Here is a 25,335-nt window from a genome sequence, read left to right as displayed (position 1 = left end):
TAATTGTAAGCATTTGTTTATATTAGTAGTTGTATTTGAAAAATGTTAATTAAATGACAACTAAAATGTTTGTGTCATTGGTTGTGGTGTTAGTTATAGTCATAATTAGTGATCAATTACTGTGTGATCGACAATATGTTCACAACAATCAAGAGATAGAGTTGACTAAAGTGGTAGTCATTGATCCCAAACACTGTAATACCAGTCATGATATGGTTGTCGTTATTTATAGTGCCGGTCGATCTACGGGTAAATACTTTAATTATAGACAAGAACTGAGATCGGGTTGGGTAGGAGTCATGAAAAGTCATAAAATTAGTGTCTGGTTTGCACTCGCACTCAATAACAACCAAACGGTTAATGAAGAGTTGATGATAGAGTCGGATACCTATCAGGATATCATTCAGTTTGGTTTTGTCGACAACTACTATAACTTGACACTCAAAGCCATTGCTATTCAACGATGGCTTCACAGGTACTGTCAGTCAGTAAAATATATGCTGAAAACAGATGACGACGTCTTCGTTAATGTCGACCTACTTGTGAAAGTGTTGGCCGACTTTAAGACAGGTATTAGTGGTATACTATTCAAAAATAAACCGGTATTCAGAGAAGTTGGACACAAGTGGTATATACCGAAACAGTACTATTCGCCCGATATTTATCCCGATTATCTGTCCGGTCCGGCAATGATTGCCGATAATGTGACCAGAAATCAATTGCTTCGGGCAGTCGACTCATACAAAGCAATAGCCGGAAATTATATGTTGGACATCGACGATGCATTACTAACCGGTATTATTGCCAACTATGCTAATATTGAGCGTCACCATAGTTATCATTTTGCATATGACAACTGTTTACTAATACCCTGTTTGCATACCGTTCCCATACATTTTGAGTGTCATCAGCGATCAAAAACATGGCACGACTTTTTGGATATGTCAATGAATACCAGTGCCTACTGTAGTCATACCGTATCCTCAATAGTTGCCTACAGACTAAGCCATCATTACTATTACTTTTTTTATATAATTTTCTATTTATTGTTTTTGTTGTAAATTGTTTTTTTTTTTATTCAAATAACTTATAATTAATAAAAAAAGATATTAATTTTCATATATATATATATATATATATACACTGTATATACGGGTATATAAACATAAAAAAAATGTTTTTATATAAACATATCAATATCAAATTTAACTTCAATATTACAAACAATTCAAATAAAAATAATATTTATTGGGGTTTATTAATTGTACAATTTACTACTATTAATTAATAGTTTTTTTTATTAAATATAAATATTTATACATAAAAAAAATTATCATACATTTGCATTATATTTATTATAAACAATATACCAATAGCTCACTTGAATACACACACACATACGCACACACACACACACACACACACACACACACACACACACACATACATACATACATACATGCATACACACACACATACACACAAATAATACACATACATACTGTACACACGTGCAGCAAAACTTTCAATTAATTGAATAACAGTTAGAGTTTTCAAAAATTTCAAAATATATTTGTTTAGTTAACGATTTTATTATTAAATACAACTGATTATATTAAATAATTAATGATTTAGATTGTTATATATAAAAAAAACTGTCTATTATTTTGCAATTACTTTTAATTGACTACATTTTTTTGACAAATATATCAGTGAATTACTGTATTATATTTTGTAACAAAAATAAAACAAATGACAACTAAAATAGTAAAGATTGTATCATTGGTTGTGGTGTTAGTTATAGTCATCATTAGTAGTGATCAATCACTGTGTGATCGACAGTATATTCATAGTAATGATGAGATAGAGTTGTCTAAAGTGGTAGTCATTGATCCCAAACACTGTAATACCCGACACGATATGGTTGTCGTTATTCATAGTACCGGTCAGTCAACGGGTAAATACTTTGACATTAGACAAGAGTTAAGGTCCGGTTGGGTCGGTGTCATGAAAAGTCGTAACATTGGTGTCTGGTTTGCAATCGCACTCAATAACAACCAAACGGTTAATGAAGAGCTGGTGATTGAGTCAAACAAGTATAACGATATCATTCAGTTTGGTTTTGTCGACAACTACTATAACCTGACACTCAAAGCCATTGCTATTCAACGATGGCTTCACAGGTACTGTCAATCAGTAAAATATATGTTGAAAACAGATGACGACGTCTTCGTTAATGTCGACCTACTTGTGAAAGTGTTGGCCGATTTTAAGACCGGTATTAGTGGTATGCTATTAAAAAATAAAGGTGTTTACAGACAAGTTGGACACAAGTGGTATATACCGAAACAGTACTATTCGCCCGATATTTATCCCGATTATCTGACCGGTCAGGCAATGATTGCTGACAATGTGACCAGAGATCAATTGCTTCGGGCAGTGGTCATGTACGCAACAATTGCCGGAAATTATATGTTGGACATCGACGATGCATTACTAACCGGTATTATTGCCAACTATGCTAACATTACACGTCACGATAGTTATCACTTTGCATTTGACTATTGTCATTGTCTAACCTGTTTGCATACCGTTCCCATACATTTCGAGTGCAAACAGCGATCAAAGACATGGCATACCTTTATGAATATATCAAAGAATACCACCGATGACTATACAACCACTGACTATATTACCACTGACTATATAACCACTGACTATATTACCACCAGTTCCTACTATAGTCATACCGTATCGCCGATTGTTGCCCATACAAGTGCCCAACACTACTACTACTACTACTTAATAATTTTAGTATTTACTTTTGGCGCCCTAAAATTATTAATTAAATTATATAAAAAAAGATATTAAGTTACATATAATTTATTTACACCTTAATTAAATAAATATATTTACATAAACTTACAAATATTTTAAATTATAAAAATAAATAAATAATCTATTAGTTTGTTTTATTTACATAATATTTACATAATTAATAATTAATTATTAGTTTTATAAAACTAAAAAAATTATATACATTTGCAATAGTATTGTGATAACAGTTTTAAAATAAATTTATTGTATTTATTATCAATTTTATTATTACTATAGTATTATATTTTGTTAACAAAAAAAATCAAATGACAACTAAAATAGTAATGTTTGTGTCATTGGTTGTGATGTTAGTTATAGTCATCATTAGTGATCAATCACTGTGTGATCGACAATATGTTCACAACAATCAAGAGATAGAGTTGACTAAAGTGGTAGTCATTGATCCCAAACACTGTAATACCAGTCACGACATTGTAGTCTTAATTCTTAGTGCCGGTCAATCAACGGGTAAATACTTTAACTATAGACAAGAGTTAAGATCCGGTTGGGTCGGTGTCATGAAGAGCCGTAACATTGGTGTCTGGTTTGCAATTGCACTCAATAACAACCAAACGGTTAATGAAGAGCTGCTGATTGAGTCAAACAAGTATAACGATATCATTCAGTTTGGTTTTGTCGACCACTACTATAATCTGACACTTAAATCAATTGCAATACAACGATGGCTCCACAGATACTGTCCATCAGTAAAATATGGACTGAAAGCAGATGACGACATCTTTGTTAATGTCGACCTACTGTTGGAAGTGTTGTCCGACTTTAAGACCGGTATTAGTGGTTATCTGTTAAAAAATAGTGATGTTATCAGAGAAGTTGGAAACAAGTGGTATATACCGAAACAGTACTATTCGCCCGATAATTATCCCGATTATCTATTAGGTTCGGCCTATATAGCGGACAATGTGACCAGAGATCAATTGCTTCGGCAACTGGACTCGTACAGAGCCGCTGAAGGAAACCATGTGCTCGACATTGAAGATTCATTGCTGACCGGTATTGTCGCCGAATTGGCTGACATCAGGCGTCACAATAGCCATCATTTTCGACGCGACAATTGTCAGTGTATAACCAGTTTGCATACCGTTCCCATACATTTCGAGTGCCAACAACGATCGGACATATGGCGTGCATTTTTGGATGTATCCATGAATACCAGTGCCTACTGTAGTAGTAGTAGTAGTCATACCGTTACGCCGATGATTGGCCACCGAAGCCATCATTACGACTACTATTGCTTATCAGTAGTTTTAGTAATGTTTGCACAGTTAGCACTTTATTGTTTATATTAAATTATATATTTTTTTCTATATTATTAAATATAATTTTTTTTTAATCAATCTGTTAACAACAACAACAACAAAATTGTGTCTTAAAAAGTGTTTATATATTTTTTTGAAAAATTTAATTACAACAACAAAATTAATAAATAAAATACAATTAATAATTTTTTTTTTGTACATTTTAAGTATAATTTGCATTTACAACTGATAATTATAAAACTTGTTATAAAAATCGTTTTATAATTAAATAAAAAATGTATTTTTTTGTATTTTGAATAAATAATATATAAGTTCATAATAGTTTATGATAATAGAAATTGTTTTAATTTTATAATAATTTTTTTTCTTTCATTAATTTTTTCATAAAATGATTGATCAGTTAAATTAAAATACAAAAATTTTACATATAATATAAATATCTAATCAAACAAAACAAAATATAAACTATAATTATAAATATATAACTAAAAAGTAAAAAATCATTTTTTAAACAATAATTGATTTTCTTGTTGTTGTTGTTTGTCGACCAATATTTTGATCATATTTTTATAGTCGTTGTCTGATTCAAGATCTCTGGTAATCAACTGATACTCTTTGAAGTAGTCATCGACGGTAATGGTTATCATTGGTTGGCTATGACAACGATGACTATTATTATTAATATTATCATTAGTTTTATCCAACGACAACAACTTTGGTCTACAATTATTGACATTATTGTCGATTGACTGACCATTATTTAATGGCACATCAATACTGATGTCTTGTTTAACAACTGTGTCGACAATCACCAGTTGTTCATCACTAAAGTGGTCACTATTTTCATGACTAACCATTGGATCTGATTTTCTTTAATTGATAATTAATTAATCGTTAGATTATAGGATCAATAATAGTTTAAATTTGATTTGTTTTAGTACTATATAAATAAATAAGTTATAATACAGTTATATAAATATGTAATTTAAAAATTTTTTTTAATAAATTTATTGTATTATTATAAGTTCATGAGATATACTGTACATGTATTATTAGTAAACTTTATTTATTAATTAAATTTTTAGTATTATCAACAAATTAAATATGTTTCATATAAAACAAAAACAAATATTAATAAAAAAAATTAGTGTTATATTTAGGTGTATTTAAATTAAACACAATTACATCAATTAGAGCTAAAAATAATAGATAAAAAAAACAAATAATAACTATTATTATTAATAATAAAAATTATTATTTACTGTACTTTTAGTATTTTAATAACTTTTTTTCTATAAGTTATACACATATACAGAATAATATATATAAAAATAAATATTAATTTAGTTAATTAGATAAATAATTAGTGACAATAACAGTTGAATTGAATTGAAAAAAAACTTATATTTTTAAACTAATTAATAAATGTATTATTTTATACTTATATGTTGTTTTTATAAGTTCTAGATATTGTTATAGGTAGTCAAGGCCATTTCAATATTATACTGATTAATGTTTTAAAATAATAATTATTTCAATACAAAAGAGATTTTTGTTTATGTTTAAATTTACTAAAGTGAATTTAACACAACTCTTAGTTTTATTTTTATTTAAATAATTATATTTGCAAACCAAGGTTTGTTTAATGCTAAACTCTAAAATTCAATTTTAAAAATGCATTGAAATGTTATATAGAAAAGTGAATAGTAAACTCCTACTTTTAAGTAAAGTTTTATTTTATTTTTATTTAGTATTTCACTGTTAAAATAATGCATTGAAATGTTATACAGAACAGTGAATAGTAAACTCCTACTTTTAAGCAAAGTTATATTTTATTTTTACTCTGTATTTCACAGTTAAAATAATGTATTGAAATGTTATACAGAAAAATGAATAGTTTACGCCCAGGGATTAAAGCTGACTCAATACGACCTGATTATTTTTCACGTACACTTTAGTATAAATAGAGGTGTCTCTCAGACACCAAATCAGTTCTCCTCAGAGAGCTCTCCTGGGAGAGATCTCTTCTTGGAGTGCTACAGTGTATAACTGTTTCTAAGATGAAATAAAGTATTTGCATATTACTTTGTGTGTATTACTTACTCGTCGCGGCTGGTGGACTTGGATTGCATCATGAATTACATTATAGATGTTATACTGATGGAAGCTGACCACGATTACATCATGGATAAAATTATGGATTGAGTCATGGAAATACACCATGGATTACGTCGCGGATGGCATTATGGATCACATATGGGTTCACTACAGGCCCTTGTTCTACAGGCTACAGTTAACATAATGGACAACTATCGAACGCCGCGCCGATGGAAGTCGACCACTAATTACGTAAGCGAATACTATTTAGAGGGGAACTCCGGTACTGTGTCCGCTACACGGTAGGATCTGACCGGTCCGACCAAAGACTAGTGTTGACATGTGACGACGTTGAGTAAACCTTATTATTGAGTAACCTATTATATGGTATGCAAAAGTAAGCGCTATGATAGGTTAGCTCAGATATAGTAATAAGTGACTAGACACATTAGTCTACTGTCAGACTGACCAACTGGCCAACCATTGGACTATAACAGGTTAGGCCCACTGACCCGGGTAGGTCCACTGACCCGGTTAGGCCTAATGACCCGGGTTGACTCAGTGACCCGGTTAGGCCCACTGACCCGGTTAGGCCTAATGACCCGGGTTGACCCAGTGACCCGGTTAGGCCCAGTGACCCAATTAGGCCCAGTGACCCAATTAGGCCCAGTGACCCAATTAGGCCCACTGACCCGGTTAGGCCCGGTGGCCGGTTTGGCCCAGTGACCCGGTTAGGCCTAATGACCCGGGTTGACCCAGTGACCCGAGTTGACAGTGACCAGGTTAGGTTCACTGACCCAGGTTGACCCAGTGACTCGGATGACCTACTGACCAGGGTAGGCCCACTGACCTGTCCAGACCTACTAACCTGAATAGGCATGCTGTTTTGTTCAGTACCGTACGGTAGTATTATACGGATAGTTTATGCAAGGACCAGCATAGACTAAAACAGTCGGTCGACTGTATACTACCCAAATCAACACATATAGCTCTGCACACAACCAGTGATAGGAGATCCGCTCGCTCCTTAAGCCACATACCGTTATAGTAATAATGCTGGTACGTGCAGGGCAACGTAAGGGCTTAGTCTATAAGCAATAGTAGGGTTTACATCACGGGTTGCACTCATAGAGTGTTCATATAGTAAATATACCCGTGGTAACCCCACTTTCCTTACAATATACATAATATGCAGTTTATATATATATATATATAAATGAAATAAAATTTTATTTTTCTTAATTAGATAAACAATTAGTGACAATACAAGTAAATACATGATAAACATGAAGTAGTAGTAGTAGTAGTAGTAGTAGTAAAAGTAGTAACGATTTCGGTGGTCGACAATCATCATCGGCGATAAGGTATGACTACAGTTGGCACTGGTATTCAGCGACACATCCAAAAATGTATGCCATATGGCTGATCGTTGTCGGCACTCGAAATGTATGGGAACGGTATGCAAACAAGTTAGACAATGACAATAGTCAAATGAAAAATGATAACTATGGTGACGAGTAATGTTAGCATAGTTGGCAATAATACCGGTTAGTAAAGCATCGTCGATGTCCAGTATATAATTGCCGGCAATTGTTGTGTACGTGTCCACTGCCCGAAGCAATTGATCTCTGGTCACATTGTCGGCAATCATTGCCGAACCCAAAGTATAATCGGGATAATTATCGGGCGAATAGTACTTTTTCGGTATATACCACTTGTGTCCAACATCTCTGATAACATAACTATTTTTTAATAGATAACCACTAATACCGGTCTTAAAGTCGGCCAACACTTTCACAAGTAGGTCGACATTAACGAAGACGTCGTCATCTGTTTTTAACATATATTTTACTGATGAACAGTACTTATGAAGCCATCGTTGTATTGCAATGGCTTTCAATGTCAGGTTATAGTAGTGGTCGACAAAACCAAACTGAATGATATCGTTATACTTGTTTGACTCAATCATCAGCTCTTCATTAACGGTTTGGTTGTCAGTATTGAGTGCGAGTGCAAACCAGACACCAATGTTACGGCTTTTCAGGACACCGACCCAACCCGATCTCAGTTCTTGTCTATAGTTAAAGTATTTACCCGTTGATTGACTGGTACTATGAATAACGACAACCATATCGTGTCGGGTATTGCAATGTTTGGGATCAATGATCACTACTTTAGTCAACTCTATCTCTTGATTGTTGTGAACATATTGTCGTTTACTACACAATATCATTGATAGACCACTGATGACGACCACAAACATCCATATCATTGACATTAACTTTAATAATAAATTTGTCATTTGTTTGTTGGAAAATAAAATACAGGAATCAATTGGACAGATATGTTGACTAAAAAATTAATTAATTAATTAATTAAAAAGTTATCCAAAAGTAGAAAAAACTAGTTTTAAAAATAATTTATATAAAACTAAACAACAAAAAAAAACTTTTAACAAAATTTATTTTTTAATTTCAATTAGTTATTATTAATTATTTTTTGTTAAATATTTTCTTTTACATCAAATATTTATATTAAACATCTAATATATAATAAATCTTTATATAACTAATTTAATATTAATATAAAATAAGTTAATTATAATTTATATTTTGTTGTTTGAATCCTTGATTAAGTAACAATAATAATAATAATAATAATAATATATTTTGTTTATATACAGTATATTTAATGATTAAATTGTTTTTATTACATAACGTTTTTACTGTATGTTTTACAGGATGTTTATAAATAATTTAATATTTTTCAATTGTTTTTTTGAGGCAGTAATTTAATTTTGTTATTATTTATTTTTTTTTATATTTAACTATTGAGTTACTTTGTTATAATAATAATAATAATAATAATTTTATAGTTACCAACAGAGTACTAACAAACATTTAACTTAAAATAAATAGTTATAATTTATTTTTTTTTTATTAAAAAAAACAATAAATATATATTTTTGACCTAATTTTTAACCTTAAACACCGAAAACTCTATATATATATAACTGTATATAAATAATATAAAACTAAAATATATAATTTAATAATAAAATTATTGACACAAAACTGTTAGATACTTGAAATGTATGAAAAATAATTTTTTATTAATTGTATTTTATTTATTAATTTTGTTGATGTAATTAATTTTTTCAACAAAAAATATAAACACTTTATAAGAAACAATTTTTTGTTGTTGTCGTAAACTTATTCATAAAAAACAAATTTATATTTATAATAGTATTAAAAAATATATAAATAATTTAATTAAATAAGATAATCAATAAAGTGCTAACTGTGCAAACATTACTAAAACTACTGATAAGCTATAGTAGTAGTAGTAGTGATGGCTTCGGTGGCCAATCATCGGCCATACGGAATGACCACTATTACAGTAGGCACTAGTATTCATGGATACATCCAAAAATGCACGCCATATGTCCGATCGTTGTTTGCATTCGAAATGTATGGGAACGGTATGCAAACTGGGTATACACTGACAGTCGTCATGTCGAAAATGATGGCTATCGTGACGCCTGATGTCAGCCAATTCGGCTACAATACCGGTCAGGAATGCATCTTCAATGTCAAGAACATAGTATTCTTCGACGGCTCTGTACGAGTCCAGTTGCCGAAGCAATTGATCTCTGGTCACGTTGTCCGCTAAATAGGCCGAACCCATAGTATAATCGGGAAACTTATCGCGCGATAAATACTTTTCCGGTATATACCACTTGTGTCCAACATCTCTGATAACATAACTATTTTTTAATAGAGAACCACTAATACCGGTCTCAAAGTCGGACAACACTTTCAACAGTAGGTCGACATTAACGAAGATGTCGTCGTCTGCTTTCAGTCCATATTTTACTGATGGACAGTATCTGTGAAGCCATCGTTGAATAGCAATGGCTTTGAGTGTCAAGTTATAGTAGTTGTCGACAAAACCAAACTGAATGATATCGTTATACTTGTTTGACTCAATAAGCAGCTCTTCATTAACCGTTTGGTTGTTATTGAGTCCGAGTGCAAACCAGACACCAATGTTACGGCTTTTCATGACACCGACCCAACCGGACCTTAACTCTTGTCTAAAGTCAAAGTATTTACCCGTTGATTGACCGGCACTAAGAATTAAGACTACAATGTCTTGACTGGTATTACAGTGTTTGGGATCAATGACAACCACTTTAGTCAACTCTATCTCTTGATTGTTGTGAACATATTGTCGATCACACAGTGATTGATCACTACTAATGATGACCACAACAACAACCAGTGACACAAACTTTGCACAAAATTTAGTTATCATTTGTTTTGTTTCAAAAAAATATAACAGTAATTCATTGGATATGTTTGAAAATCACTGACCAATTGATTGCTATATCATTATTGAACGTGAATTCAATTATTGTTTGTAATTAAAATAAATAATCAAATAATTTATTTATTGTTAAATAGTATATTAATTTTAATTAGATTTCAACGACTTTTCAATGATTTTAATTGTATTTTATATATTGTACTTTAGTATATACTATATATATAAACTTTATATATTGTTTAAACTAATGTTAAAAAAATATTATTATTTTTGTTATTATTATTTAATGAATAATTATAAATGTATTGTTTTTTTCTATAGTTATAACAATTTTATGTGCAGATAATTACTAGTTAGCTAATCATAAATTATATCAAGTATATAGTATATACTGTAATTATTTTTATATAATTATATAAAATTGTATATATATACTAAACTTAAATATGAAAATGTTTTTTTTATATAGATTGTAATGGTAATAATAATTATATATATATATTTAAAAAACTAACTGAGCCCAGCCCTCCCTAAATAGTTGTTAGTTGTCTATCAGTGCTTATATTAGCGGCCAATTGTGGCAAACCGTCATACTTTGCTATCCAAGCGTTGGCCACTATTTGGTTGCAATTTTTCTGCTCAATCATCGTATGATTAGTAAACTGTTTGCCAAACAGACGCTTCTCGTATTGGATCAGTTGTCTTAGGAAACCATTGTTCAGCCGTATTATTGGACGACAATATTTGACAAAATCAAACGCTGACGTCAGTGACATGCGCTGGGATTTCATCAGATGTGCTAAAAATATAAAGATATTAAAATAAAAAAAATTTGATTAGGAAATGGATATTCCATTCCATTGGATATACCACTACCACTACCACTACCACTACCACTACCACTACCACTACCACTACCACTACCACTACCACTACCACTACCACTACCACTACCACTACCACTACCACTACCACTACCACTACCACTACCACTACCACTACCACTACCACTACCACTACCACTACCACTACCACTACCACTACCACTACCACTACCACTACCACTACCACTACCACTACCACTACCACTACCACTACCACTAATAATAATAATACCGATGACAACAGTTGCCGATCGACTTTTACCAAACAATGAGTGGATCAGTATCTTCCTGTTGTCCACGGCTTCCATAGCCATTAACCTATTGCTTAGGTCATCAAAATATTGGCCAATGTTTTCTGTATCCATGTCCTCAATCTATTAAATGTTAAAAATTTGTGTATAATTTGCATGAAATATATATATATATATACCGGATAGATATTTACCGGAATCCTAATAAACTCGACGCGTCTAATGTTGATAACCGGTGTCTGATGGGTAACACTGACAATACATTTGATATCGTTTTTGTGTACGTCGTCCGAATTGATGGCCCCGTAACTCGACAACAGTATCCGATTGGTAACAACCGATAAACTATTATACGGCGGACTGGTTGCGTAGCGCCAGTATACCGGCCATTCAATCTGATCCGATTCGTTTTGCAATTTGGTCGGCAAATTGGTCAACACTTTCTGGTTGACTGGCTGTCCGCTAGCCGTACGTGTTATACGGACGGCTCTATCAAGTAATCCCTCTCCGCCACCGCCGTCGTTGTCGTTGTCTGTTTTCTTACCGCAACACCAAAACCATAGCCTTATTATTGAAGACATTATTAGTGATTATTATTATTAGTGATGGTATGTCCTGTTAATGGTATCGTATATATCGTTTATACAGTGTATATACAGTATATACAGTTTTTTTGGGGGGTGGGGGGTGGGGGGCAAACTATTTATAAGCAATTTTATCAAACAAACAATTTATTACTGTATATACAATATATCTATATATATAATATTTTGAATTATTATTATTATATTAATTATATACTATATTATGAACATTGAATCATTTTTTTTAAAAATATTGAAACATCATCATCAGGGTACAATCAATCTACACATAAAAATATAATAATCACATGATATTTTTTAAAAAAAACTATCATGGTATTTATAATAATAATAATAGCCAATACACAAATATTATATTATAACAACTATGATATATAATTTATATTTTATTTATAAAAAAATAATTTGACAAATAATAACATTTTTAGTATATGATTATGAATTTCAATATTTTATTAATTATTGAATGTAATAATATTAATTTTATTATACATATGTATTAATTTATTAAAATAAAATTTATACATATAGCCACAAAAAATAGATATATTTATATGTTAAGTAAATAAGTCAAATAAATATAATTATAAATTTAAATAAATATTCAATAAATTACACGCAGAAAAATATATTATTTGGATATAAACTTAATTATTTTTGTTTTGTATCAAAAAATATTGGGTAACTCATTGGGCATAAAATTGCGGACAACTATTGATTGATCCGTTTCCTGATCCGCATTATCCCTAAGTTTTACACTAATATTGTCACCAGATTTGCAACTATTAATAGTATCGGTTATCTGACTGATCTGATCGCTAACCGGCTGTCCATTAATTGATACAATTTCTCTATTTATTATTTCGGTTAAACTGTTAATAAAATTTATGAAAAAAATCATAAATAAATTTAATTATAATTTTTATTTAATAAGTAAAAATATAAGACATTACTTGTTAGCATCAATAGTGTCGACAATATGAAGCCTATTGTTATCATTCAAACTAATGATTAGACCTAACTTTAATACCGGTTCCAATACACGACTGTCCCTTTGCTGTTGTTGTTGTTGGTGTTGTTGTAATGCTATTAAACCTCTTAAATAATTTCTGCCTCTTTCTATAAACTCTGTATATAAAAAAATGGTATTATTTTTAACTATGATTTTAAATATAATTGATTGCTTGTACTGTAATACCAGCTGTTTGTTCGGCCGGTTGACTAAAATAGTAAAGCCATGGACTATAGGCAATGTTGACGGCCAGTATGCTTGACCGGCGATCCATCAGTGGACCGCCTGAATAGCCGGGAACCGATACAGCCGAATGAATTAGTATTAGTTGGTTATTACAATCGGGAACCAATAACGGTATGTTATAGTCGTCCATAAAGTCGACTAATCGACAGCCGGGAATCATAACACAGCCGGCCATTGCTGTAAATTCGGTTTCCGAATGACCATAAGTGGCTACTGGTTCGCCGAACTGAGCCGGACGTTCGGCCAGTGGTCGCGGACGAAACACATCCGAAGTGTCGTCGTCGATCTGGACGAGTGCCAGATCCCGGTGCTGTTCAACGTAGACAACGCGGCCGATCAGTTGGCTCCACATTTGCTGATAGTTTACCGTTAGAAACATTTCCTGACGACCGGCCACCACATGAGCGTTGGTCACAATCAACAGGTCGTTGCCGTCCAGTCGCGATCCCGTACCGGATGTAGTAATTGTTTCGCAATCAGTATAAGTAATCCGATAGACAACGACAACCGTCAGAAAGTTATCGTAAGTGTCTGTAATATTGATGTTGTCGTCATCGCTATCATTCCTCATGAGTGCTGTCGCCGATCTTAGACGACTGGGATGTGATGACACAAACCAACTATTTGTTTGAAATGTTTGAAACCATTGACTGAACGGTTGATATCGGTGTTGGTGTTGGTGTTGGTGTTGGTGTTGGTGTTGGTGTTGGTGTTGGTGTTGGTGTTGGTGTTGGTGTTGGTGTTGGTGTTGGTGTTGGTGTTGGTGTTGGTGTTGGTGTTGGTGTTGGTGTTGGTGTTGGTGTTGGTGTTGGTGTTGGTGTTGGTGTTGGTGTTGGTGTTGGTGTTGATTGTATGTCATTATCACTAGAGCTGCTGATGGTATACATAACAGACCTAATAGTCTATACAATAGTGTTTGAAATCAAAATTATTTATTTTTATTATATATTAAACTTATTTTTTTTATTAAAATCTTATTAAAACCTATTTTTCAACGACACGACTGTATTGTATGATAAATATCTCATTTGATTAGTTGACTAACCATTAAATAGTTGGTAGTAGTAGTAGTAGTGCCACACAAACCATATATATATAATCAATGTCTCAAAAAAAATATATATATAACAAATAATACATTAATATTTAAATTGTTTCAACACTTTTATTTTAATTGTTGGCATTTCAAGCCATGATATATCGATATATAATATAAATTATATTTTTTAATACAAAATTATTTGTATATTTTTGTGAACAACATTAGCAATACATTAATTACTAAATTAATATTAATTATATTTATTAATATTTATTACAAACATTATAATAAAATTCATTAAATTAATAATTTATTACATTATTTCAATATTATTTCAAAATTATAATAAATACTTTCTGAACGATACTTTTAAAAAAATGATTAATTAAAAAAAATGTTAATTATTAATTTATATAAATAAAAGCTAATTAATTAAATAAATTATTTTTCGGTTAAATTATTTATTGAATATAATGATAATTGTATAACAATATATTAAACACAGTATAATCATTTAAAAAACAGCATTTTAGTTAAATTATATATTTTGTAATATATTTTATATATATATATATATATATATATATATATGGAAAAAACAATTTTAAAAAACAATTGGCAAATCTTGGTCAGTATAGTCAAGCACCTGTAGATCAGCTGACAGTCCACCCAAAAATTTAAGTTTAATTAAACTATTGATTTGACTATCAGTGAGTGCATCACCTAATTGACTGATATCAGTAAACGGTTGGCCATTAATGGTCTTAATTTGGTGGTTAGCATATCTTAGAGAGAGAGAGAGAGAGAGAGAGAGAGAGAGAGACAGACAGACAGACAGACAGACAGACAGACAGACAGACAGACAGACAGACAGACAGACAGACAGACAGACAGACAGACAGACAGACAGACAGACAGAGAAACAATTATAATAATAATTTTAAAAAATATATATAAATTTTTTTAAATATTATTTTGCTTAATAATCACATACCGGCAGTAATTTTTGCAAATTTCGTCCACAATATAATAATTATTATTTTCAAGAAAATCTTTAACAATAATTAGTCCTAACTTTAGTCCCGATCTAACTCTATACCTGTCCTCAGGTATTAGCCATAAACCGCTAGAGAGATACTGTTGTCCTCTTTGAATAAATTCTAGCGATTATTATTAGTAATAAAATTTAATATATTATTATAAAACAAAACAAAAAAAAACAAATACAAAAAAACAATTATATATTAATCAGGGTTAAGCAAGTGTTTCGGATTTTAGGGGGGTGTGTGTGTATGTGTGTGATGGTCTAGGGTGGGGTTAATTTAGAAAATTCTCTAAAAATCTTGGGCGGTGGGGAGGTCTAGGGTGGGTTCAAACTACTTTTACTGTATTTTTAAATAGCAATTTTTTTTTGAAAAAAATCCAAAATCAAGTGGGGTAGGGGTGGAGGGATCATGAGAAAATTCCCTTAAAATTCCCTTAAATTCCACAAAATATTCACATTTAATATCCATAAAGTTCCCCCCCTCCCCTTATAAGTTCCCAGGTATAAATTCCTAGGGAAAATAGGTATAAATTCCAAGTACTTACCATTAATATCATTGGCGGGAATATTATAGTAATTAGTTCGACGTACTTGAATTTCATTGGCACTGACCACTTGGTTATCGCTGTTAACCATCGGACCGCCCGAAAAACCGCCAGTAGTTACCGCCGAATGTTCCACCAATTCATGGTCGCCATATTTAAACCATTCGGGAAACAGTTCGTAATAGTCGGATATATCCCGGGCCCGAAACCCGTACGCCCTGACCAGACCCGGATGACAATTAAAATCACGTTCACCGTGGCCAATGGTCAGCACTGGATCGCCAAAATCGATAGCATAATTGACTATCGGTAGTATTGGAAACTGTTCCCAATCTTCAAACTCGATCAATGCTAAATCCATGTCCAATTCAACATAAACCACTCGACCGACAATACAATAGTCGTACGGATAGTTGTCGTAATCAAATACACATAAATAGTCTTCCAGTAATACCATAGGACTACCCCTGACTACATGATAGTTGGTTACAATCAAATGATAACAATCGCCATCGTTGTCGACAACAAATCCCGTACCACTACCGGTACTGTTGTTGCTGTATTGGGTGCAAACAAATACCGATTGTTTGATATTATCGAAAATTTCAATAAAATCCATATCATCGCCGCCGATGGCCTGTTGTTGGCGATTATGATGATTATCCATCAGTGTCTTCACCGATCTTAACATCAATGAATGACCATTAGATGACAAACCAATACTACTGTTTGATGTATGAAACCATTGTCTAAGCGATGGTTGTCTATGTTTAAGCCAATTATTATTATTATTATTGTATGTCTGTATAGCTATTGCCGCTACTGCTGCTGATGGCATACCAAACAAACTTAATAATCTGTGTATTAATAATAATATAATTTAATAATAATAATACAATTAAATATTTATATATATATATTTTTAATTAATACCTGTAGTTGAAAAACATTTCCAATATATGACTGTTTTTTTATTGTCAAACAAAAAAAAATATTAATAATTATTTTCTTAAATACTATATATATAATAATAATTATTATATAATTTTTTTTTTAAATTAACAACAACAACAAAAATCACGCACACATTAATATAATAAATAAATAAATTATTTTGTTATGTTTTATATATTTAATAATAAAAATATTTATAATAATTGTGTTATAAATATAAATTTAATAGAAATATTTTGTTTTAACTCTCTCTATAATATAATAATTAATATTATTTTTTTTAGAAAACAATTGGCAACTCTGTGTCTGAATAGTTAAGCACCGGTAGTCTGGATGGTAATTGCGATTTTTGTCCATACGTTTGGTCTATTGATTCCCAGACAACTAAATCAATATTATTATTATCATTATTAGTACCAATAAGTGAATCATTGAATTGCTTGATATCTGTAACCTGGACACCATTAACGGTATGAATATTGCAATTTATATATCTATTAATAAATAAATAAATACTGATTATGACTTAATAAACTAATTTAGTATATTTTTAATTTAGTTAAAAATTACTAATTAATTAATTAATTAATTTCAATAACAAAAAAACAATTACTTGAACTTAGATTTATAAAGTAATCCTTTAATACAGAATATATTGTTTTTGATGTTTTTCTCGACAATCAGTCCTAACTTGAATCCCGATACCGATCTATACCTGTCCTCTATTGGTATTATTAATTGTTGTTGTCGTCTACTATTGTTTTTAATATACAATTTTCCTCTATTAACAAACTCTGCAAATATACAAACAAACAAAATGTAAAAATCAAATACATTAATGTTATTAATTAAAAAATAAAAAATAAATAAAATAATTCTATTATTACTATAAGACAGTAGTATATCAAATAATATTATCAAATAATTTTTTTTAGTTAACCATTAATATCCATAGCAGTGATATTATAAAATATATTAAATATAATGTTGGCATTATCGTTGACACCGACCAATTGGGAACTGTCATCGACAAGTGGACCGCCAGAAAAACCGGGAACAACCGGTGCCGAGTGTTGGACAAATTGTTGGTCACCATCGGATTCAAATTCAACGGGTATATCGTATTGTGAATTTATATGGCGTAACGTACATCCATACGATCGTATAATACCCGATGACCAGTTATAGTCGACCTGTCCGTGACCAATGGCTAGAACCGGATCGCCTAAATCGGCCGGTCGATTGGGCTCAGGTACAAGTGGCTGATGATGGTATAATATAGCATAAATTAATTACCGGTAATAAAGTTTATATAGTTTTTTTTATTAATATACAAAATATAGACAAGTACTACTACTACTACTACTACTACTACTACTACTACTACTACTACTACTACTACAACAACAACAACAACAACAACAACAACTACTACTACTACTACTACTACTACTACTACTACAATCACTACTACTACTACTACTACTATTACTACTACTACTACTACTACTACTACTTATACTACTACTACAACCACTACTACCAATACTACCTTTGTTTTGTTAAACATATCGGACGTAACCGAAAACTCTATGAGCGCCAAATCCCGGTGCTGTTCAACATAAACCACACGACCGTAGAGATCGTAATCCAATGAATTTTGCCAATACATGGCCAAACTCACTGTCGGTAATCCGCTGACAACATGATGGTTGGTCACTGCCATGAGTATGGGTTCGTTAGTGTTGTTTTCGGTATATTTGTCGACAATAAAACCGGTACCCATTGTTGGAAATTTTTTGTTAGCCATTAGTGCCGGAAATGTCCACTCAAGACATAGCCGACCGATTATGACAACCGGTTTTCTACACCAGTTGACAATCGGCAAAATATTCATACCATCGCAGTGGTCATCGTTTATCAGTGACACCGATCTGATCCATGGATCGGATAGCAAACCACCACTACTACTACTACTACTACTCGATGTTTGTATCCATTGTCTGAACGACTGTTTTTGTTGTTGACGACAATAGTATGACCATATCATCAATACAGGTGCCGATGGTATGTATAACATACCTAATAATAATAATCTGTAATTTGTTTGCAATAAAATAAAAACAATTAGTTTTTTAATATTCAACTATAATATTTAAAATGTTTTTTGTTTGTTTGTTTGATTGTTTGTGTTATAGTATTTAATACCTGTTTTTCAATGACATGACTGTATGTATAAATAATATCTATTAATAAAAATACAATTGATATTTGAATTGATTAACAAAAAAAAATTAATTGTCATAATTTCGTGCTTACAATTAAAATCAATTTTTTTTAAAAAAAAAGTATATTTACCGCACATATTGTTGAATATAATTAGTAATTAATTAACTAATTATATCTAAACTAAACTATTGATATTATTATTATTATTATTTTATTTAACTTTTGGATATATAATATTAATTATAAAAAATAAAATAATTGTAATTTATATTTTTATATATTAAACAAAACCAATTGACTAAAAAATTATAAAAAATACTACAAATTTGTAATATAAAACATAATAAATGATTTATTCAAAAAATATAATCAATTTTTTATATATTATATATTATACAGTATATAATTTCATTTATGTAAATTACATTAAAATTTATACAGTCTATAAATTATTTAATCTATATGTTTATTAATTTTATTTAAATCAATTCATCCAATAAATCCATACCCCCGGGGGTGGGGTGGGTGGGGGTTTGATTGATTGTATAACCCATTATTATTATGGGTCCATAATATATACTGATATAGCAGTTGTCAATACAATAATAACCAAAATAGATGTTTTCATTGACAATAGTTTCCATACATTTGGTGATTGTTTCTGTGGATAGGGTTTATAAAAAAAAAATCATTTTTTAAAAATTAATATTTTATATAATAATAATAATAATAATTACAAATAGGTTATCGGCTTTAGTTGTCGTCGTATAGTTGTTATCAACAAATTTATTGTCAAATTTATGGTCACTTTTATCAATCGTTGTCGTCGTCGTCGTCGTTGTGGTCACCGAATCGACAGACAAAGGATTTATATTATTATTTTTTTTATTATTATTATTATTGTTATATGAATTGAATTCAAACCAAACAATTGCAGCAAATTTCAGAAAAACAATACAATTCAATAGCCATAGTATTTGCTGGCGATTAGTCTTCAATATACGATAATCCAGTGAACAATAAATTGTTATAACTATTCAACAACAAAAAAAGTTTATATAAAAAATAAATAATAATTTATTTAATAATTTATTAGTAATTTATTTAATAATCTATTAATAATCTATAAATAATCTATTAATAATTAATTTATTAATAATTTATTAGTAATTTATTAGTAATTTATTTAATAATTTATTTAATAATTTATTTAATAATTTATTTAATAATTTATTTAATAATTTATTTAATAATTTATTTAATAATTTATTTAATAATTTATTTAATAATTTATTTAATAATTTATTTAATAATTTATTTAATAATTTATTTTAATAATTTATTTTAATAATTTATTTAATAATTTATTTAATAATTTATTTAATAATTTATTTAATAATTTATTTAATAATTTATTTAATAATTTATTTAATAATTTATTTAATAATTTATTTAATAATTTATTTAATAATTTATTTAATAATTTATTTAATAATTTATTTAATAATTTATTTTAATAATTTATTTTAATAATTTATTTAATAATTTATTTTAATAATTTATTTTTGAATAATTTACCCGATAGTATGTACGACAGGTTTCCCATTAGAAAGTGAGACCAATTGAAAAACGGTTTACCAAACTGGCGGACAACCGTCGGGCGCATAAATGTGGCCACAAATGTCTGCAAACATACCATTGTCATAGCTATGACACCGATAACTGTGTGAAACTGTACCTATTTTTTTTAAAAAAATAGATATACATTTTTTTTTAGTTAATATAATCATCAGTATATGACTATCACTAACTAACTAACTAACTAACCCCCGACCAGCCGCCTATCCTCATGTATATGAACAGAGCACCGGCACTGTTCAGCCCTAGACTGGCATACATAAGCCATCGGTGCGATTGCAGCCAGTGTTGGCCAAAACAGTGTTCAGTTTCGCGGCGAAAATAGCGGCCAAACCCAATGGCTATTGGCGTAATGGCCAGCCATGCAATGGTCAGTACCGTACCGTGAAGTCGGCTAAATATTTTGGGAAAAACACGTTTTTTTGATTCACTAGTTTTATTATTATTATCTGCAGCACCGGTAGCTATGTCTATGATGTTTGATAATGATGATAGTGATGATAATGATACATTGGTTAAATTTTGTTGTTGACTAAATTGATCTAGCTCACTTAGATTGTTTGTAGTTTTATTTATTATTATATTATTATTATTATTATCAATAGTATCATAGCTAACAACTAATAAATTGTTGAACACATTGTAAACGATATTAATTAATATAATTGATATAATTATTTTCAATTTGTGATCCATATATATATATATACCGTATATCTATATATTATGTGATGAAATCAAACAATTGCCGGTAATATTATACAATTATTTTTACAAAAAAAAAAAATTATAAAACTTAAATATTATACATCAAAAAATAAATGTTATTTTTATTAATACCATTAATACATTAAAATGTCTATTAATAGTATAATGATAACACATATTATCACTTTATTATCGCTTAAACTTTATTATCAGTATTTTATTATTTTTATTGATAACATTTTTATTACAAATATATCTAATATTGATATAACTGTATGTCATAATTATAGTTTCAATATAACTTAAATTTAGTGAATAAAAAATTTTTAAAAAAAAATTATCATCAAATAATTAAAAAAATAAATAAAATTTAATAATTTTTAACAATAACAATTTAATAGGATTTTAAATTATATATATATATACTTTACACATAACCAAATTAAAAATATTTATACTAAAAATCAATCATTTTTAAAAATTATTTTACATTATCATAAACATTATAAAATTATAATAATAATAATAATAATTTTTTTAATGTATAACATTATATATATATATATATATATATATATAAATTATATAAAATGTAAATAAAAATGTATAAAAAAAATACAATAAAATACTAACACATATTGTTATTTATTTTCAATAAATTTTAATAACAGAAAAAATATATAAAATAAAAAAAAAATTTCAAATAAAACATATGTTTATTACATAATCTATTTAATATATAAACAATAAAACAGACATATTTGTTGTGTAAAATTTTTGTACAATGTTTATAATTGCCATTGAATACATAAATTGACCTTGATAATACTGAGCAAATACATAAATTACAAAATAAAATCATCAAGTAAACATACTTTACTAATAAAAATAATAATAAATTATTAATAACAATAATTTTATTATTTATATAATTAAATTTAAATTATTTTACTTTTATTTATCTAAATTTAATATATTTATTAATTTTGTTGTTGAAAAAAATAGTAATTAATTAAAAGTTAAACTATTTTATTTATATAGATGCGAGTTATCAATAGTAATGTTTTTTAAAAAATAATAATAATATTTTTATTATTTTTATTTAATTTTTATTTATAAATTTATGTGACACTTATATAGACAACTTAAATAAGTAATTAGTAATGAAAAAAATAATTAAAAAAATAAAGATTTAGAAAAAATTAATTAACATTTTTATAAATTTAAATAAACTTTTAATTAATAAAATTAATTATTTCAGTTATTAATTTGATTTTTTTGATACTAAATTATTTAATAATTAATTTAATTATAGATAATAAACTAAATTAAGTTAACAATAATATTTTTTGCCTGAAAATAATTTATAATTTTAATTATGTAATACTAAATCTTAATTAAATGCTATTTATTATATTCTAGCATTTATTAACTAAAATACGTCAAATAAAATGATAAATTAAATAATAATATGATATATCAATTTTTATTTAAAAAATAAATAAATATATTTATATAATAAAGTAGAAATTGTAATTAAATCATTACATAAATAATATAATAATAAAATTTATAAATTATATATTAAATGCATAACATATACAGTATTAATGTGCTGTTTATTTCAATTGTTTATCAAAAAAAAAAAAATATGATTAACGACTACAACACCCACAATAGCCGCCAACAACACAACACTGAGGATGACTACCACTGCAACAGTAGATCATTGAACAGGGATTCGAACAAATATAACAGTCATTTGATTTAATACCAGTGCTGTTGTTGTGGACAACCATATGACCTATGAATGGATCGGTAGGTATTAATTAGTTGATTGATTTTACATTAAAATGTCAAATAATTTTGAATGCAAACCCTGTGTGAAGCCATCGGCTGATGGTTTAGTCGATACTCTCTTCAATGTCTTTGAATAATCCAAATCATTGTCAGACAAAACTATTAGCAAAAATAAATAAATATTTAATAATAGTTTATAATTAATAAATATTTAATAATAGTTTATAATTAATAAATATTTAATAATAGTTTATAATTAATAAATATTTAATAATAGTTTATAATTAATAAATATTTAATAATAGTTTATAATTAATAAATATTTAATAATAGTTTATAATTAATAAATATTTAATATATATAATACAAACCCAAAGCAATCAATACCATCAACAAAACTGATACAACTATTGAACGCATAATTAAAAAATCTAATATTAAGTTAATAATTATATATTTATTAAAATATAAATTACTTTTTTATATATTTAGTTATGTTTTTTTCTAAAACAATTGGATTTCTTTATATACCTTTAAAAAATTTAATTGTTTTACTTATTTATATAATTCAATTATTAGTTGCAATAATTTTATTTTTTGAAAAACAATTATATCTTATCTAATTAATAATAAAAACTTATTTATTATGTTTACAATTTTAATCACTAAAAAATAAGTAAGCAACTTTTTTATCTCAATAAATAAATACATAAATACAGGTAAATTTTACATAATTTTATTGCAATTATTAATTCAATTATGATAGATATATACAATTTAATATACATGTATAATATTAAATTAGGCATAGGTTTAAACATTGTAATATTACAGATAAATAAAAAGTAATAGTATTTATATTTAATATACTATTAGATAATTTTTTTTATAAAAACAAATAGTATTTATTGTATTATTATATAATAATAAAAAAATATATGATAAACTAATGTTATTTAATAAATTAATATATAACACGTATTTTTTTTAAATAAACAATTGCTTAATCTAAATGAAATTTGAAATAATTTAATCTAATTTCAAGTTAATTTTTTTTTATTAAAATATATTATCAATCTTATGACTTTATTTATTTATTTAAAAATTATATTTAAATACTAATAAAATTACAATTATTTACCTTGGCAGTAATAATCATAAATTAATTTTTATCAAATTTAATTCATTTGAAATATTATTATTATTATTAAAGAGAATTATTAAAATTAGTTATGTTTACAATTATTAACATTTAATTACTAATTTTATAATTAATTTATTATATAATTTATATGAATATTAGTTTTTAAAAAATATTAATAAATTGTTTTATTTTTCTCAAATATTTCATAATTATTAAGAAAACAATAATATTTATTACATTATTGTTGAGTTAAACAATTTGTAATATATTTATCAAATTAGATCAAAACAATAAAACTTTAATGTATATAAAGACATTGAATTTAATAATTTTTTTCAATAGAAAACATTACTAAATAAATTAAATAATAATAAAATTATTATATTTAACTTAAAATTACTTATATTAACAATGCGTTCAATAGTTGTATCAGTTTTGTTGTTTGTATTAATTGCTTTAGGTTTGTATTATACATATTAAATATTTATTAATTATAAACTAATATTAAATATTTATTAATTATAAACTAATATTAAATATTTATTAATTATAAACTAATATTAAATATTTATTAATTATAAACTAATATTAAATATTTATTAATTATAAACTAATATTAAATATTTATTTTATTTATTTTTTTTTGCTA

The 25,335-nt window shown here is 28.0% G+C and overlaps 8 protein-coding genes across 8 annotated transcripts; 3 read left to right on the top strand and 5 right to left on the bottom strand.

Moving 5' to 3' along the window:
* Nucleotides 1-2: 2 nt before the first annotated feature.
* On the top strand, nucleotides 3-1,013 carry LOC128955155 (beta-1,3-galactosyltransferase 1-like; the record flags this gene model as incomplete). The annotated part of the gene is made up of 1 exon (XM_054300799.1): nucleotides 3-1,013. A coding segment is annotated over exon 1 (960 nt), but the record flags the coding sequence as incomplete, so codon positions are not given.
* Nucleotides 1,014-1,752: 739 nt separating this feature from the next.
* On the top strand, nucleotides 1,753-3,059 carry LOC128955154 (lactosylceramide 1,3-N-acetyl-beta-D-glucosaminyltransferase-like). Its single transcript, XM_054300798.1, has 2 exons — nucleotides 1,753-2,776; nucleotides 3,052-3,059. Exons 1-2 carry the CDS (start codon nucleotides 1,753-1,755, stop codon nucleotides 3,057-3,059), a joined length of 1,032 nt encoding a protein of 343 aa, XP_054156773.1.
* A 102-nt stretch (nucleotides 3,060-3,161) lies between these two features.
* Nucleotides 3,162-4,187, top strand: LOC128955153 (beta-1,3-galactosyltransferase 5-like). The gene has a single exon (XM_054300797.1). It carries the CDS (start codon nucleotides 3,162-3,164, stop codon nucleotides 4,185-4,187), a length of 1,026 nt encoding a protein of 341 aa, XP_054156772.1.
* A 3,296-nt stretch (nucleotides 4,188-7,483) lies between these two features.
* On the bottom strand, nucleotides 7,484-8,532 carry LOC128955152 (beta-1,3-galactosyltransferase 1-like). The gene is made up of 2 exons (XM_054300796.1): nucleotides 7,584-8,532; nucleotides 7,484-7,491 (listed from the first exon to the last, which is right to left on the bottom strand). The coding sequence occupies exons 1-2, from the start codon at nucleotides 8,530-8,532 to the stop codon at nucleotides 7,484-7,486; spliced, it is 957 nt and encodes a 318-aa protein (XP_054156771.1).
* Nucleotides 8,533-9,539: 1,007 nt separating this feature from the next.
* On the bottom strand, nucleotides 9,540-10,593 carry LOC128955151 (beta-1,3-galactosyltransferase 5-like). The gene has a single exon (XM_054300794.1). It carries the CDS (start codon nucleotides 10,569-10,571, stop codon nucleotides 9,540-9,542), a length of 1,032 nt encoding a protein of 343 aa, XP_054156769.1. The 5' UTR covers nucleotides 10,572-10,593.
* Nucleotides 10,594-11,113: 520 nt separating this feature from the next.
* LOC128955148 (dual specificity protein phosphatase 18-like) lies at nucleotides 11,114-12,299 on the bottom strand. The gene is made up of 3 exons (XM_054300789.1): nucleotides 11,913-12,299; nucleotides 11,700-11,841; nucleotides 11,114-11,382 (listed from the first exon to the last, which is right to left on the bottom strand). Exons 1-3 carry the CDS (start codon nucleotides 12,297-12,299, stop codon nucleotides 11,114-11,116), a joined length of 798 nt encoding a protein of 265 aa, XP_054156764.1.
* Nucleotides 12,300-12,942: 643 nt separating this feature from the next.
* Nucleotides 12,943-14,271, bottom strand: LOC128956395 (uncharacterized). Its single transcript, XM_054302129.1, has 3 exons — nucleotides 13,522-14,271; nucleotides 13,277-13,451; nucleotides 12,943-13,195 (listed from the first exon to the last, which is right to left on the bottom strand). The coding sequence occupies exons 1-3, from the start codon at nucleotides 14,150-14,152 to the stop codon at nucleotides 12,991-12,993; spliced, it is 1,011 nt and encodes a 336-aa protein (XP_054158104.1). The 5' UTR covers nucleotides 14,153-14,271; the 3' UTR covers nucleotides 12,943-12,990.
* Nucleotides 14,272-15,227: 956 nt separating this feature from the next.
* LOC128955147 (uncharacterized) lies at nucleotides 15,228-19,217 on the bottom strand. Its single transcript, XM_054300788.1, has 7 exons — nucleotides 18,720-19,217; nucleotides 18,108-18,429; nucleotides 17,781-17,961; nucleotides 17,467-17,661; nucleotides 16,214-17,070; nucleotides 15,618-15,783; nucleotides 15,228-15,354 (listed from the first exon to the last, which is right to left on the bottom strand). The coding sequence occupies exons 1-7, from the start codon at nucleotides 19,215-19,217 to the stop codon at nucleotides 15,228-15,230; spliced, it is 2,346 nt and encodes a 781-aa protein (XP_054156763.1).
* Between the last annotated feature and the right edge of the window lie 6,118 nt (nucleotides 19,218-25,335).

The sequence above is a fragment of the Oppia nitens genome, unplaced genomic scaffold (assembly GCF_028296485.1).
Source record: "Oppia nitens isolate AA-2021 unplaced genomic scaffold, nextdenovo-longstitch-racon4-pilon3 scaffold2_pilon_pilon_pilon, whole genome shotgun sequence".
Lineage (NCBI taxonomy): Eukaryota > Metazoa > Arthropoda > Arachnida > Sarcoptiformes > Oppiidae > Oppia > Oppia nitens.
Note: the sequence above shows the minus strand (reverse complement) of the source record. Positions and strands in the feature narration are given on the sequence as shown.